This window comes from Vespa crabro, chromosome 7 (genome assembly GCF_910589235.1).
Source record: "Vespa crabro chromosome 7, iyVesCrab1.2, whole genome shotgun sequence".
NCBI lineage: Eukaryota > Metazoa > Arthropoda > Insecta > Hymenoptera > Vespidae > Vespa > Vespa crabro.
In genome coordinates this window covers 3,350,801-3,366,532 of record NC_060961.1, presented here as the reverse complement: position 1 = coordinate 3,366,532, position 15,732 = coordinate 3,350,801, and the positions used below count along the sequence as shown (strand labels likewise).

The 15,732-nt window shown below is 36.3% G+C and overlaps 1 protein-coding gene across 1 annotated transcript; it reads left to right on the top strand.

Annotated features, from left to right (window-relative positions):
* The first annotated feature begins 3,369 nt into the window (after nucleotides 1-3,369).
* On the top strand, nucleotides 3,370-4,591 carry LOC124425549 (omega-conotoxin-like protein 1). Its single transcript, XM_046966020.1, has 2 exons — nucleotides 3,370-3,488; nucleotides 4,239-4,591. Exons 1-2 carry the CDS (start codon nucleotides 3,390-3,392, stop codon nucleotides 4,371-4,373), a joined length of 234 nt encoding a protein of 77 aa, XP_046821976.1. The 5' UTR covers nucleotides 3,370-3,389; the 3' UTR covers nucleotides 4,374-4,591.
* Nucleotides 4,592-15,732: the final 11,141 nt, after the last annotated feature.

Below are 15,732 nucleotides of genomic sequence, written 5' to 3'. Positions count from 1 at the left end.
CCTTAGATAAATCCAAGATCGAATGATATCACCGTAAAAATATTTGCTTTTCGATTTCTGGTTTTATCGATATGGTATTAACGTATGAATAAAACATAATGCGTAATATTCTAATGTTAATATAAAAAAATTTAATTCCCTTTTCGTTTCAGACAAAAAGAGAACGATAAGAGATACGGTTTATTTAACTATTTGCTTTCTTTGATAGATCTATAATTCTAAAGGAATTTATATAAATGAATTTATAATTATTCAATCCAATAGTTTTAATATATATTTATTATTATGAAGTCTTTATAATAAAACGAGTAATTAATAAATCAGATATTCGATGAATGTTATTAATTATAATTCTTTCTCATTTTAAAAATACATATTTACGGATACATCCTCATATATTATTAATGTTAAGTATATATATTGAAATATACATAAGTATACAAGTATGCGTATACATAAATTTCAAAAACAATTTAGCATGTAAGTACTTGTTTTATTATACATATCAATTCATCAGATAGAAAATGCATATACTCTATTGTTCGATATATATTATGTTGTACAATTATTAAACAAATAAAATAAATATTAGTATGACTATTGTGATTTTACAACGATTAAAATGAAGGTTAAAAGATAAATGATATTTTCTATATAGAAAAAATATACGCAGGTAGATATTCTATTACGTATTCTTTTTATCAGCTTGTACGTCAAGAAATCGTATAAATACTAGATTATCGCCGCTTAGAAATTAGTAAGTTATCATCTTCTTAAGTAAGATTTATAAGTAACTTGTGCTTCTAACACGGATTGCTATTTTAATATTTAGCACGGCAAGTATATTAACGATTTATTATTTTCAACTATTTATTATTAATTATTATTTATCAAATATTATTCTTTCCGATATACATTTCGATTTATTATTATCATTACAATTTCATCTCGACGTTTAGAATAAAAACTTTCTTATTTTGTATAATACATTTTGTATAATACATTTGATTCATATATAAGTTGAATATTGTTTTTTTTTTTTTTTTTTTTTTTGTAGGACAAAAAGAACGCATAATCATGCAAAAATTCATCTTTCTTGCTCTCCTCGCATTAGCTCTTGCTGCGCCTAAGCCTAAAGAATCAGAAGCTTCATGCAGTCCGTGGCTTGGATACGTAAGTTTGCTATAATAATTAAAGCTTTGATAGTGATATTTATCTATTTACGATTTTTGTTGAAAATTAAAATGAAAATTGTTTCAAAATAAAGGATAACAATCAAATTTCATAGACAAATTTATTAAATAGTATTTCTCCTTTACAGTGTCAAATTTATTCCGATTGCTGTCGTAATCTTATTTGTCTAAGTTACGCGGCTAAGTGCGTTCCAAAACATGGATTGATAATTCCCGGTGCAGATACCAGACCTATTGGTCCACCACCATACCCACCAACCACATAAAATATTATCGTTCAATAAACAACCCGTGTTATACTTTTTAATTATCTGAAAATCAAATGTAACATTATGGTTTGGACATATTTAAAATATATATTGAGCACCAATGAAATTAAGGATCATATAACTTAATGAAAATCTTTGAAATAAATGATAATTTTATTGAAAATAAAAACTCTATACATTATCATACTTTTGTTTTCTTTAAAAATTACAGTATAATTAAATTAAATAAAAAAGAATAATACAGATAAGATATTCAAAAAAAAAAAATTGTTATCGTGATACTAATTTTAAAACGTGCATATCATGAATATTTTATTTAAATTGAAAAGAAAAAAAAAAAAAAAAAAAGGAAAATAGAATCACTTAAGTTCCTCAAAAAGACGTAAAACATTTACTTATTATCGCAATATAACGGTATCGATATATTCGATGATGGATAAAAATCGTATTGTTGTGTATTTCTTTCTCTTTTCTCCGACTACCGTTGCGAAATAAAGGAGCAATAACAGTGTGTGACTCGATTTCTTCCTCTGTTATTTCCTGTCAAGCGAATTAAAGAACAAGAGGGCTTTGTGGAGAGATCAATGGAATGTACGAAGCGTGCAATATGCACTCGATAGAATATCGGTGCAAAAGTCAAAAGGCACTTGTCCGTTTCATACCGTACGGCGCAGAAAGTGAAGACTTACAGTCGATATAAAATCTCGAGGAAAAATAAAATTTTCATTCTTGCACGATGATCAATAAAGAATGGCGTACATTAGTCGTTCCTTTTTATTTTATTTAATTATACACAAAAAAGAGAAAAAAAAGAAAAAAAAAAAACAGAAAAAAAAAATACGAATAACTTATCAACTATTATTTTTTATGTACGATACAAGTTTTATAAAGTAATAAAAAACACTTGTTAAAGCAACAACATATGAAATTTATATTATGAATATGTTTTAAGAAACGATAACAGAAGTAAGATAACAGGGTCATTTTTCATTGAAACGACCCATGAGCCTAAACTCGCTCGTAAATGACTCATATATGTTTCGAAGAAGCCATCGAGATTCATAAAGTCACCGTTTCTCCTACTTCTATACTTTGTGTATACATATATGTATACACACTTCGTATATAGTTTGAACAGAACGAACGAAGGAAGGTAGTCGAGGTCGAACTCTCGAGAAGATATCTTAGCGACGGAATCTGTGCGTAGTTTATATTTCGTTAGAGAATAATAAGCCCATTTGTAAGTATCAAGTGATAATAATATAAAACTATTTCTTTAATCACACGGATTGCGTCGATTATTGTTACATATTTATATCGATCGTTTCGTTAAAAAGAAGTGAATATTTTTATTAAAGGAGATCTTTCACATTATATTTTTTGAAAGGTTCGAGATGCCGTTGTGACATACTTTCTCTTCACACATTCGCACGTATACGTGTTCGAACAATCGTCTTTATTTATTCCAATAGCTACGTAACGAAGAATAAACGTTTTAAAGTGGATTAAACGCCCATACATGCTCGACCATGAGTGTGTATAGTCTTTAGTCACTGGATCCTTTATTCAAGAACGAGTCAGGGCAACCAGTAATGATTCATTTATCTACACACCTGTATAATCGTTGATATACATCGCCTGTGTTTCTATGTGTGTGTGCATGTGATTTTTTTTTTCTTTTAGTGAGCATATGTATGAGAGTGTTCGTGCGTGACGGTTCTGTGTTTCACGAATATTACTTTTGATCTTTAAAACCTTGAATAAAATTCCTCGTGAAAGAGATTAAAGTTAGAAATGCCAAAACAGTATTACGATTATTCATTGGCAATATAATTAAAATTTCACAATAAAAATATATTTTAAACTAATGATCATTTATTAATTAGATCACAATGTTTTTCTTACAGAATTCCAAGAAACAACGAAGATGTCGAAGTTCATGCTGCTCGTTTTTGTAACTCTTCTTGCTAGCACACTTATCGTGGCTGCTCCCGATAACTCACGCTGCGGTCGGCACGGTGACCCCGTCAGTACACATTTACATACAGCCTGTTTTTCTGCTTTGTCGATCGTTTCACATGATATCTCTCTAGTCTTACGTTTCTTTCTCGTTTATTAGGAAAACAAAAAAAATAAAATAAAAAAACATACATAAATATTTCGATTTATGTTAAAATTCGTTTCACGGTAATGACCTTGAGTCCGTGTTTCCATATACAAGGACATTTTAACAGAAATGATATACGATTAGCTATTTATTAAATTAAATCGTCCTATTATTGATTATTTAGCTTATATTATTAATATTTTATTCTATATACTATATAATCAAAGTGAAGTCACAAATTGGAAATTCTAATCGTGTGAATTCATCGCATTCGCGCATCTTAATAAGGTTAGAACTTTAGTATTCAATGATAATCATATATTGACTTTCGCCATTTAAATATGCAAATTTTCCCATCGATACGAATGAAATTCGTTTATGTTATTATATGTTATTACGTAGAAAGTCAATAAAAAAAACGTTCTATCATTTTTTTAAAATATCGACGAATACAGTTTTATAACGATAAAAAGAAAACAATATATATATATATATATATATATATATATATATATTTCTAAATAGCTAAATAAATAAATAAAGTTCTGATTATATACGAGTAAATGAGAACATATATATCTAATATATCTAAACGATTCTGATTCATTTCATGTAAATTGCTTTTAGTAATTAGTATAATTGTATCGACTAATATTTTATTGTTTACAGTGTGTGGTTGATCGTGAATGCTGTCAAAGCATAAGATGCAACGCACAGGCGCATAGATGCCAAGTCATTATCACCGCCGAGGAACTTATGGCTCAGAGAGAACGAATTTTGGGCAAGAAAGGAAAATCTTACTGATCAACTATTAACCCTTTCTTGATCGCGCAATCATGGCAATAAATAAGATAAATAATTTTTCATTTATATAAAGATAATCATTGAAATTATATGGAGTTATGGCATAATGAAAATGTCATCTTTAATTATAATTAAAAAAAAAAAAAATCATCTTTAATTATATTAAAACGAAAATATTTAGAATGTATACATTGAATAATAAATATTATAAATCGTAAGTATGTGAAAGATCTACACATTAAAATACGTAGCTTTTAATTAAGTATCGATATTATAAATGAAAAACAAAAGAGTAATTGAGGAAACGATGAATGAAATTGTTAAACTATCTCGATTGATCAATTTGAACAAAAAAAAAAAAGATAAATAAATAGTCGTATCTTTTCTATAAAAAAAAAAAAAACAAAAAAGAATGAGGGAAATAAAGGAAACGAAAAAAAAAAGAGAAAAAAAAAAGGAAACGTAGAAAGCGGATAGATTTATCGCAAGAAAAAATTCATCGGATTTTCTCGAATCACACGTAGCTCTTCCCAACGTTTCTCGTCATTTGCCTTGACTATAGTTATGGCACGGTGAGCATTCAAATCCGCTATCTCCTATCTCGGTTTACCGTACGCTCGTTAAAAGGCGTACCTTCGTCCGATAAAAAGACTTAGGTGCTATATAGCGAGCCGCCACATGGACTAAAAATCCCAATGAGCTCGACATGTTGCCTACGTGCGAAGGACAGGTAGACAGTGCCTACGTGTGCGAGAAAAAGAGAAAGAGAGAGAGAAAGAGAGAAAGAGAGAGAGAGAGAAAGAGAGAGAGAAAGAGAGAAAGAGAGAGAGAGAGAAAGAGAGAGAGAAAGAGAGAGAGAGAGAGAAAGAGTCGCTTTAATTGCATCGACTTATCTCTTGATAAGCACAACGTAGAACCTTGCCATATGGTAGATTCGAAATCATCACTCTCGTCGACGATTTCCTTCGTCTACAACTACCTACCTATGCTTATGTATCTAGTATGTCTGTATGTATATATGTGTGTGCGTGTGTATGTGTATGTGTATGTGTGTGTATGTATGCGTGTGTGTGTGATGTATCTTTGAATCTAAATACGTCGAAAGTGCGACGTATACGTTAACGACACACGTTTATCATGACGCACTTGTTTTCGTTTTAAGATCGTTAAAAGAAGATTCGGATTCAATGAAAAAATGTCGAACGAACATTCTTTTTAAAATTCTATTTTCCCTTATATTATAGCTTTCGTATATACCTATCTAAGTTATCGTATATAATCGATTCGCTCACATCTATTAGAAATAAGATGCATTATTAATATCATGACGTATTTATCAATAATTAATCTAAAATAGATTTTATATTCGCTTTTAAGAAGATAAAAGAAATGAATTCTCGATTTGGATTATTGCGATCAGAATAATAATAAGTTCATTAATTTTATATCCTCTTGAATAGTGTATGTAATCGACGAAAAGACAAGAGATCTTTTTCGTCTGACTAAAAATTTCTCGGAAAATTTTTACCGTCGAGCATCTAACGGCTGCACTTCGACCGGTCGAGGAGCTTTTCAGAGATTTTGGAAAGTAGCCGGACTTTGATTCAAAGACCAAAAGCTTCTTCCACTCGTTATACGACATTTTCATTGTGTTTCAATCTCATTAGCGCCGGCTTAAAGTTAAGCACCTCGACTCTTTTACTTTCGGCTTGTCTGCTGTTCGTTGACCACCATGAACTTTTTAACGGACGTTCGTCTTTTCTTCTCAAGGTATGTAGCTTATAGAAAGAATACGAAATATACGTAATGTAAAGTAGGAGGAATATATATATATATATATGTATACACGCACATATATATATAATATAAAACGATATAAAAAAAAGCAGAATCATGAAAGGGTTGATTCAAAGAAGTTCACTGGGAGAAAGAGGGAAACTTCTTTGAGAGAGTTATTAATTAAATCGATTATTCACCCTTCCCCAATTCTCAGGAAAATTATAATATAAACATATAAATCCAATTATGTTTTTTTCTCTAAGATAGATCCTAGAATATTACAAAATATTGATTTTATCGATGTTTCAAAAAGAAAAAGAAAACTATCCGTGAGATTTGTAATAACGATAAAATGATTCCTACTATTTCCCTATGAATTATGATGGTACAATAATGTTCACGAACAAAAGAATACATGCCGGAGTACATACTGTTATTTCATTCGTCTCTAAAAACGAAAGAGTATTTCGACATACTATTTTTAAGCGCAACAATTGGACGTTATTTTATAAACTACGACAATATATCGATTAAAAAGAGATATTTTTCGTATTGATACTCTTTGTAATCTCGACAATTCTCTCCGCAGCATTTTTCTCTTTTTTTTTTTTTTTTATCCTTGTTTAAACAAGCCGAAGGTAATGTTACGTAAGGAATCGTAGTAGTTTCGAAAGTATAAATAAAAATTTGATTCTTTTCGTAACATCGTAATATCGACGTTATTTCTCATCAATTATATTAACTATCACGATTACAATATTTGAAAACGTCGATAACATAAAAAGAGTCCTATCTACTAGCGCGCAAGTAAAGGCGTCACCCTGCAAATATTTGCTCCGTATCCCTTATCTCCCTCTAGCTTAATTGCCATATGGTATCCCCAGGCACGACATAAGGTATCTCCCTGTCTTACGTGGACGTTACAAACATATAAACCTTTTTAAGATAGAATAATAATGATCATAGATATTTAAAATCAAAGCTTACGATTTTAACACATGGACTACATAGCTCATGCTTCTTGCCATATACGTATCCGATCTTATCCATGTCAAATCGTTCTCTATAAAAGATGATTATCTATAAAATAATAAAGATAATTTGTCAAGATTGAATAAATCGACAGATCTTTGAAGTTAAAAAAGACGAAGTTAAAAAGAAAAGTAATGAAATCTTATCGTTAACGATTACGCCTGAAGCTAGGGACGACGAGAAAGAAAGATAGAGAGAGAGGGAGAGAGAGAGAGAGAGAGAGAGAGAGAGAGAGAGAGAGAAAGATAAAAAGAAAAGAAAATAGCCAAAACGTTTTTTCGAAGCGTCGATTCGTCGCACTTCTTCCAAGCACTCGCCGTCCTTTCTCTTTCGCGAAGCGCGAAGGTGTGCGAAGTATAAGAAGAGAAAAGAGAAAAAAAGTAATGAAAAAAGAGAAGAACGACAGGTGGACCGAATCGCATTCAGAAGAAATAAACGGGCGCCATCGACGTACTTGAACAGGCACACCAAAGTCGTCCTCGTGCGAACAGGTATGAACGCGAAGAGCTGTACCATGTTGAGACTCGGGCCTGGATTCGGGTAGGTTCGAAAAAAAAAAAAAGAAGGAAAATATACCAAGAGAAGGAGAGGAAGAGCATGTGAAAGGACAGAGAACGAGCAAGAGAAGAAGAGAGAGAAAAAAGAGAGATAAAGAGAGAGAGAGAGAGAGAGAGAGAGAGAGAGAGAGAGAGAAGCGGAGACAAACGGTAAGCCGAGGGAAGTACTCGAGCCGAGTCGAGTATCTCTCTTGGAGGTTCCTTTCAAGTTCTCCAGCGATGAGGCGGTGGAGGCAGGTCCCGCGAGTCCTTCAGCGCTTTTAAGCTCGTTCTCGTAAGAGAACAAGAAGGTAAAGCTGAAAACCAAGAGACACGTTGATTCTTGCAACGATGAGAGAGAAAGAAGGATAGCGAGATATCGGGAAAAAAAGAAAGATAGGAAGAGGGGAAAGAAGAGAGAGAGAGAGAGAGAGAGATTGCAGTCGCGGATGGTGTAGAAGGAGCTGAGCCAAGAAGAGGAAAGAGAAGAGAAGAGAGAAGAAGCGGAGAAAAGCGAGCAAAATGCTGGCCAAGTAGGCGGCCCGTGCCCATAAACAGGCGCGCGGCACAATATGAAAACATTGTCGAGGGTAAAGCCGCTAGGCATACAGCAATGTGCTGAGCTTAGCTGAGCGCGTCCAAGCGCGCAAGTGTAAGTGGAAGCGCGGCGGGCACTCGTAAGCCCGATCTCGCGCTCGATCTCTCGCACTGCCACGTCAGGACGTCAGGATTTCAGCTTGCCAGCTCTCTCTATCGCTCTTCCTCTCTTCCTCTCTCTCTCTCTCTCTATCTCTCTCTTTCCCCCCTTCTCTCTCTCTCTTTCTCTCTCTGTTTCTCTTTTTCCCTCTCTCTTTCTCTTTCTCTCTCTCTCTCTCTCTTTCTCTCTTGCTTGCTCACTCGCTCGCTCGGTTGTTCGTTGGGATTCGCACGGCCCCGAAAAGTACCTCTTCGCGGCCCTCCGTAGAGAAAGGGGGAAAAGGACACCCCGAACAGCTCGGAATCCGAAGGAATAGGCAGATTTTTTCAGCTCAAATCCACCCTCGGCCTCGCTCCTACCACCGCTTTTGCTACTCGGCTTGGCGTTAATAAACCAGTCGCTAGTTGCTATCGTCTCTTTCGAATCCCACTCCCCCTTCGTCTTATTCTTTTTTTTTTCTTTTTTTTTTCCTTTTTTTTTTTTTTGATTCTACAGAATTTTTTCGAATAAAATTTGAGTCCGCTATGAAGGGGGAAGTATTTAAATCGTCGTAGAATTTAAGAAAGTCAAGTGATGCATGCCCGAGAAGAGCATTCAAATTTGTATGATATAGTCGATTATCGATGAACTTTTCTTATCAATTTTATCACATAAGAAGTATGATAAGCGCGTAAGATATCAAACATAATGTAAGATACTTGAGAAGATGAAATAAATACAGTCACATGGTGTATCATTGCTTTTCATTGTAATTGGAGCTTCGAGGGAGGGGGAATTGACGAAAACGTAGCTTATAACGTGGAAAGACAGGAAGGATGAAAAAGAAAAGGGCGTTATGTGGTCGCAACGACGGAAATACGTCGAAACGGTGGCTACTTATAAAAGAGGGAAATGGGACTAGCCATTTGGGGCAAACTACCCCCGAGTAGACTCACGCGAACGATCTTATCGGTTTTGAGCTCCCTAGCTCTTAGTTTTACGTCGAAGCTACGTTGCGCGCGCCCACCTTGCGGGAAGAGACGAGGACTATCTCGGCTAGCACAATTGATTCCTTGCATTCGTTATTTCCCTGAGAGCGGACACACTACTGTCGTTCGATGACTTTCCGCAAGGTCCCTAGTTGATATCGCGTCAATTAAGTCCGTCATGGAATATTAATGAGTCGGCGTACAACCTATCTAGATCTGCTCGACGCGTTTACAAAAAAGAAGACGATTTTGAAATCAAGACAGGTCCCTTAGGACGCGTAGCGATCGCGATAATGTCAAAACCTGCGTGTTCTATGTATCTACCTAGTACGCGTACGTAGCTATTTTTTTCCATGTCTTTACGGCTGCTTCGAACGACGTCGATTTTATCCAGACAATGTGGATGTTTCTAATTAAAGCATTTATCATGCCCTTCGGCCTAGATCTATATCACTTGTTTGATTCTTTTACAAAGTCATCTAGCAAGTTCAAGTAAGTAATCGTTAAACACGTCAAATCAAACTATTTTACTTTTATAAGAGTAAAACTTGTATACTCTATATAAGTAAGTTCCTTTACATTTGACGTCATGAATTTAGAATCGTCCAGGGACAAGGACCGACGCTTAGACGTTTACGCCGAAGCATTTCCGAGGATCCGTTGGATTACACGGGCTCGGTCTTGCGAGTAACTCTAGTCGAACTTAACAGTCGGTTAAGTCCGAGGATAGTTCGGACCGTTTGACTAGTCTAGTTAGTCCGGAGGGCACGAAGTCCAAACGGTAAGCCACTTCGCAAGCTGCGCTATACGCCGATGGCTGAGACTCGTGCAGTCGAGGTCACGGAAATCTGCCAGTCTTATCTCGATTTGCATAAATTCATAGTTGCCAGCTTTGGGTATCCTTCGACCTAAGGATACCGCGAGAACTCGGCTCTTCTCCCTTCGAGGACGAAACTTTCTGGCTCCTAGCCATTATGGATCCGCGCGTGACCGTGTTTCTCAATGGCTCGAGGACATGGAAGCCGAAGACCGATCTTATGAGGACTTTCTTCGGTTAACGAGAAGATTCATACAATTGCCCGAAATATCGAAGAAGTCTAATGCTAACTGCTGAAGTAACGAATATTAAAGAGCGACCAAATTGAGCCAACGAGAATACCCGCTTCGTGTATCCACGTTGACATCATTTTCGTCTCTAACGTAAAATTATCAGTTATCCACTGATCGTTTCGTGCCAAACGAGAGACACCTCCATCGACGTTGCCTGAGAAGCGAGAATGAAAGCAAGAGAAAAGAGAGAAAGAGAGAGAGAGAGAGAGAGAGAGTCCAGTGTACGGGCTTTATGGAATTAATAAAATATTCACTCGGCAGACAGACGGCAAAGTAAGGCATATAATAATTTTCTGGCACGCCACCTTGTGTGTTGTCTCCGTCGCCACGGGTTGTACGTGACCGCTATCGCGGAATCAGATCAGAAAATGGCGCAAACCTCCGATAAATAAGATAAATATTGTAATGCGCCTTCCCGTATAGGAGGAGTAGTAGAACCGCTACTAGTCGAGTCGCTACCGTCGTCCCCGCGAAAAACTTTCAAAGTCGCGTGCACGTCCATCAGGCGAGCCAGGTGAGCCCTAATGTCGTGTTTCGCGTAAAACGCTGACGATTGGCCTGGTTCAAGGAGATTCGCCGAGTCGACCGAGTCGAACGAGTCGACCGAGTCGAACGAGTCGACCGTTATCGCGGCTAGCTCTTATCGCAGAGCAGAAGTCATTATTTGTCTATCGTTCGATCGTTCTCTTCTGTACTACACGAGACTCCTACGTTACCTGGCTACTCCCTACAACCACCTTGTCAGCGGTCTAGTTCTCTCTTTTCCTATGCGTTTACCTTCATCATCGACTAGACCGATTATAGCTCAACCGATTATAAATCTACCGATTTCGTTGCTCGACTTGGCTCGACTCAACGATATTTTCCTGGAAGGAAGATCGATCGAATCTGGCTAAGCGTGTATCCTCGAGTATTTTATCGAGAATACCTTTCTCCTATCACCTCTTCGTTTCTTTTTTTTTCTTTTTTTTTTTCTTTTTTTTTTTTTTTTACGTCGTTGTTATCACGCTATAGAGTAAGATTCTTCTATCGATAAAACATATAAAATCGTTATTTCATCGTACGAGACGAACGACATCATGGAACTTTCCTCGCACGACTGCTCTTTTCTCTCTCTCTCTCTCTCTCTCTCTCTCTCTCTCTCTCTCTCTCTCTTTTCTTTTACTTTTATTTTTTATTCTTTAACAAAAATTTTGACAAAAATGTAGCCGCTTTTCAAATTACGTGGTGGGCGTAATAATGCATCCGCATACCTCGTGAAATTTTTGCATTAACGCGCACATAACTCCTCTATATTTTCATTTTATTGAAATAAATAAATTATTGAATAGAAATCGAATTATACTTTATAGAATGAAAATCGTGGTGAAACGTGTAATATATAATATGTATTTAAAAATATTTTGTAAGGCTTAGAGTTTCATTATTCTCTTGGAAAGAATAAAAATATTAGATATTTCATGCGATTTTATTTATAAAAATCTATCCAGAGGAATATCTTCTTTTCTTTACCTTTTTTTTCTTTTTTCTTTTTTCTTTTTTTTTTTTTTTTTTTGGACAATGTCAAAATCATAAGAAAAGTTACTGTTCTTTTATCAAAAAATTTTCATTTATATAATCGATATTCTAGTATGTATATATAATACATAAAAAAAAAAAAAAAAAAAAAAAAATCAGAGATATTATAGCTCGTTTCGGTATCATTGAAAGTAGCTTTTTATTTTAAACAGAACGAGTCCAAGCGAGGAGACGGCAGAGGCTACACGCGAACGGCCCCGAGAAGGCAACGATAATCATTAGACATAGATTCGCGTAGGGGTGACTGTCCGTTCCTCCCTTTTCCCGGCGGACTACCCTTCACCCCGCACGGCTCCGTACTTATCCACCGAAATTCAGGGTTCCCTCGTCCGCAGGATGCAGTTCCGCTCGCAAACTCGAACTGCAGCCATGGGGGATGCACGGGGTGATGAGGTGGTGCAGTCGGTTGCCATGACGACCCATCGTCACTGGACACCCCTCGGCCCTCGTTTCACCTCCGTTTCTACCCCCATGCACGGAGATCCAGCGACTGGACAACATCGTCCCATGCAACGTACAAGAGAGAAAGAGAGATACATATAGACAGAGAAAGCGAAACGGAGTGCAAGAGAGAAAGAGTAAGAGAATGAGGAAGAGAGAGAGAGAGAGAGAGGGGGGTGGAGGAAGGAAAAGAAAGAGAGAGAGAGAGAGAGAGAAAGCGAGAGAGAAAGAGAGTGAGGGAGCCGAAAGCACTGCTCTCTTATTACATGCCTCTAGCTTCGTCGATTGCTCTCTCTCCCTACCATCACCCTTTACCCCAACCTTCCCCTGAAGCTCTTCCTGTCGGAATACTCTCGTAAAACGGACTTCTCGGACACCGAAAGACGTAGAAGAAACTCGGCTTTTCCGTTTTTCGATTTTAACTAACTATCTTGTATTATTTCTTTCACTTTCTAAAGCTAATTGATCATCTTTTAGCCCTGATTTCTGATGGAAAAAAAAAAATTCATCCGACGAGAATTTACATAAAGTTTAAAAATATTATGAAAAAAGAGGAAAAGAAAAAGTCAGGTATACTGAAGCATTTACCATGTTAAAGAGAGATAAGTTCGGGGAAAAAAGTTTCACGTAATCTCTAAGATCGTAATGTCTTAATACACTACGGATGAGAATGCTGAGAAATGGTGAATAGGCGGATGAAGGACTATGGCACACCCTCGAGTTTCTGGTCACGCGAGAGACGACTTTGTGAACTCACCTCGAGCGGGAATAATTAATGAGCATCGAGGGAATGGAAGTATGCGTGTGCAAGTATAGTATTTTTAAATTTTCCAACACTTCCTACTCCAGTATCATTTTGGTAGTTCGTGGGTCGACGAAGCTGACCGAGCAAGCGAATGAAATAGTCGATATCGCACAGATAATCCGGCCACGATTGTGACCGTCACCCAACTGAGATAGTCAAAATAGGAACGGATAACGTAACTTTCGAACTACTTTATAAAAAGCGCAGTTTAACGGAAACGCGATTTACGAGGTTGTAAAAAGGAAACCAAAATATATACATACATACATATATATATATATATATATATATATATATATATATATATGTATATATATATGTCTCTTTCTATACAGCCCGGAATTATTGGACTCCACAACCGTGTTCAGTATACAAAACTTTTAACCCGTAATTCTCCGAAACCAACGAATACATCAAAGAGACGAGTTTATGGTACACAAAAGATTGTAATATTCGTGATTAGAATTTTACTATATTTCGATTTTTCTCAAGCCTACACAAATTGCAATATATTGTTAATAACACTGCTTCTACGTTCTAAGTGTCTATATTTATGAAAGAAATATTACAAATATAATAACTATTTAATACAAATTCAGAAACAATATTTCTCATCTTTTTTAACTAAACAGCTTATATTGAAAATCCATTGTAATCATATACAATATCAATTTCATTCCTGGATCATAATATAATTAAGAAATGCGAAAATTCAAAGATGACTAACTAAGAATCTCGTCAAGTTTTCGTTAAAGTCGATCTCGACAATTGTTCATTGTGCGATAATCTATCTGTTATGCGATGACTAGAATCATGCTCCTTTGTATTTGCAAATAGGAGTAAGCGAAATCGATCGGTAGGATCGATCGGATCGATGAGAGAAACTTGTTGTGTGAACGATCGGATGAGAGGGTGACGAAAAGGGGGTAGCAACCCCCTTTCATGTGTCCCGCTAGCACGCTGACCCTATTACCCATTTACACGAGCAACTGGCAGTACACAAACACACACACGTCGAGACGCGTTCTCTATACCATAGCGTTTGGTAGAGGCGCGTGGACAACGCGAGCGCGTACCTTCGACGCGCCTCTCCGCGTTCGATACGCACGTATTGGCCCCCATCGATACCGATCAAATACCAAAGATTCTGAGGCAGCCCGAGTGCACGTGCTCTTGAATCGAGGTGCCTGTTGCTCGTCACATCGTTTCTACGAGAAATATTCCTGGCGTTTGTGTCTCGACACCCCTTTCCATCGTCCTTATTATTCCAAGTCCGCTAATGTTCTTTTTAAATTCTATCCTTTTCTTTCATTTCTAGATCCTACATAAATGTTTGATCGCGTTAAAAGCGCGATATACGATGATTTAAACAAGCGAAATAATATCTGTATCATTTATTTAGTAATTGAAGCGTTAATTAACATGTTAACCGATAATGACGGGTTAATTCATCACTAATATTTCATTTTTCATCATTTGTTCATTTGTATCGGACTCCAATTAAAAAACAAAACAAAAAAACATTATGCATCCTAATTCTTCATTTTACGATTTATTTATTTATTTCAAGTATTCTGTCTCCATCCTAAATATTTCATTTTTAATTAAAATAAATTTCATACATATACGTTCGTTTATTGATCGAAAAACTTACCACGGTTTAAGTTTGTCCGGTTAAAGGAGGGAAGTTATAATACCAACGATAGAAAAAAATAGCGCCTTTCGTATATCTTCACGTTATACAGGCACGTATCTAGCCTCCTAAATATTGCTTTACCGTCGTACAAGCTTGTATAGTATCTTACCTTACTAAATATCAAAATGTATCGTGGAATTATTTCTCGGTGATTTCATTCTAATTACAACTATTATACCATGGAAATCTCGCGATTATCTTTAAAGCAATTTCCGAATTTTTCCAACAATTATCAACAAAATTTTCCGAATTTTTCGCGATGTGTTATCCTTTGATCGTGATTTTCGTTAATGGTGAAAAAACAATCGGTTTGCTGCTTGTAGTACATTAAACCGTAGTACGATTGTATCGAATGACGGTTCGATCGTTTCACGACATACTCTCCCTCCCACCTTTCCTCCCTCCCTCTCCCTCTCTCTCTCTCTCTCTCTCTCTCTCTCTCTCTCTCTCTCTCTCTCTCTCTCTCTCTCTCTCTCTCTTTTGATCCCATCGATTGACCGAGGACGCGTATTTATTGTCGCGTTGCATTTAAGCGGCCTAATGAACCGCGCCGGGGCAACGCGTTCGCGCCGATGCGTGTAGGCGTTTATACATATATATATATATGTATACGCACGTACACGTCGCGCCCCATACGATCCCGTGTTTATTTCCACAATCAGGCGAGTCATAATGCTATTATCAGAGGGTGCACCACGGGGGTGAACCACTGTATCC

Excerpts from the sequence above, each read along its gene's own strand:
- LOC124425549 (XM_046966020.1), top strand. The coding sequence starts at position 3,390 with ATGTCGAAGTTCATGCTGCTCGTTTTTGTAACTCTTCTTGCTAGCACA. Across the intron at positions 3,489-4,238 it reads GCGGTCGGCACGGTGACCCC|TGTGTGGTTGATCGTGAATG; the intron begins GTCAGTACACAT and ends TATTGTTTACAG.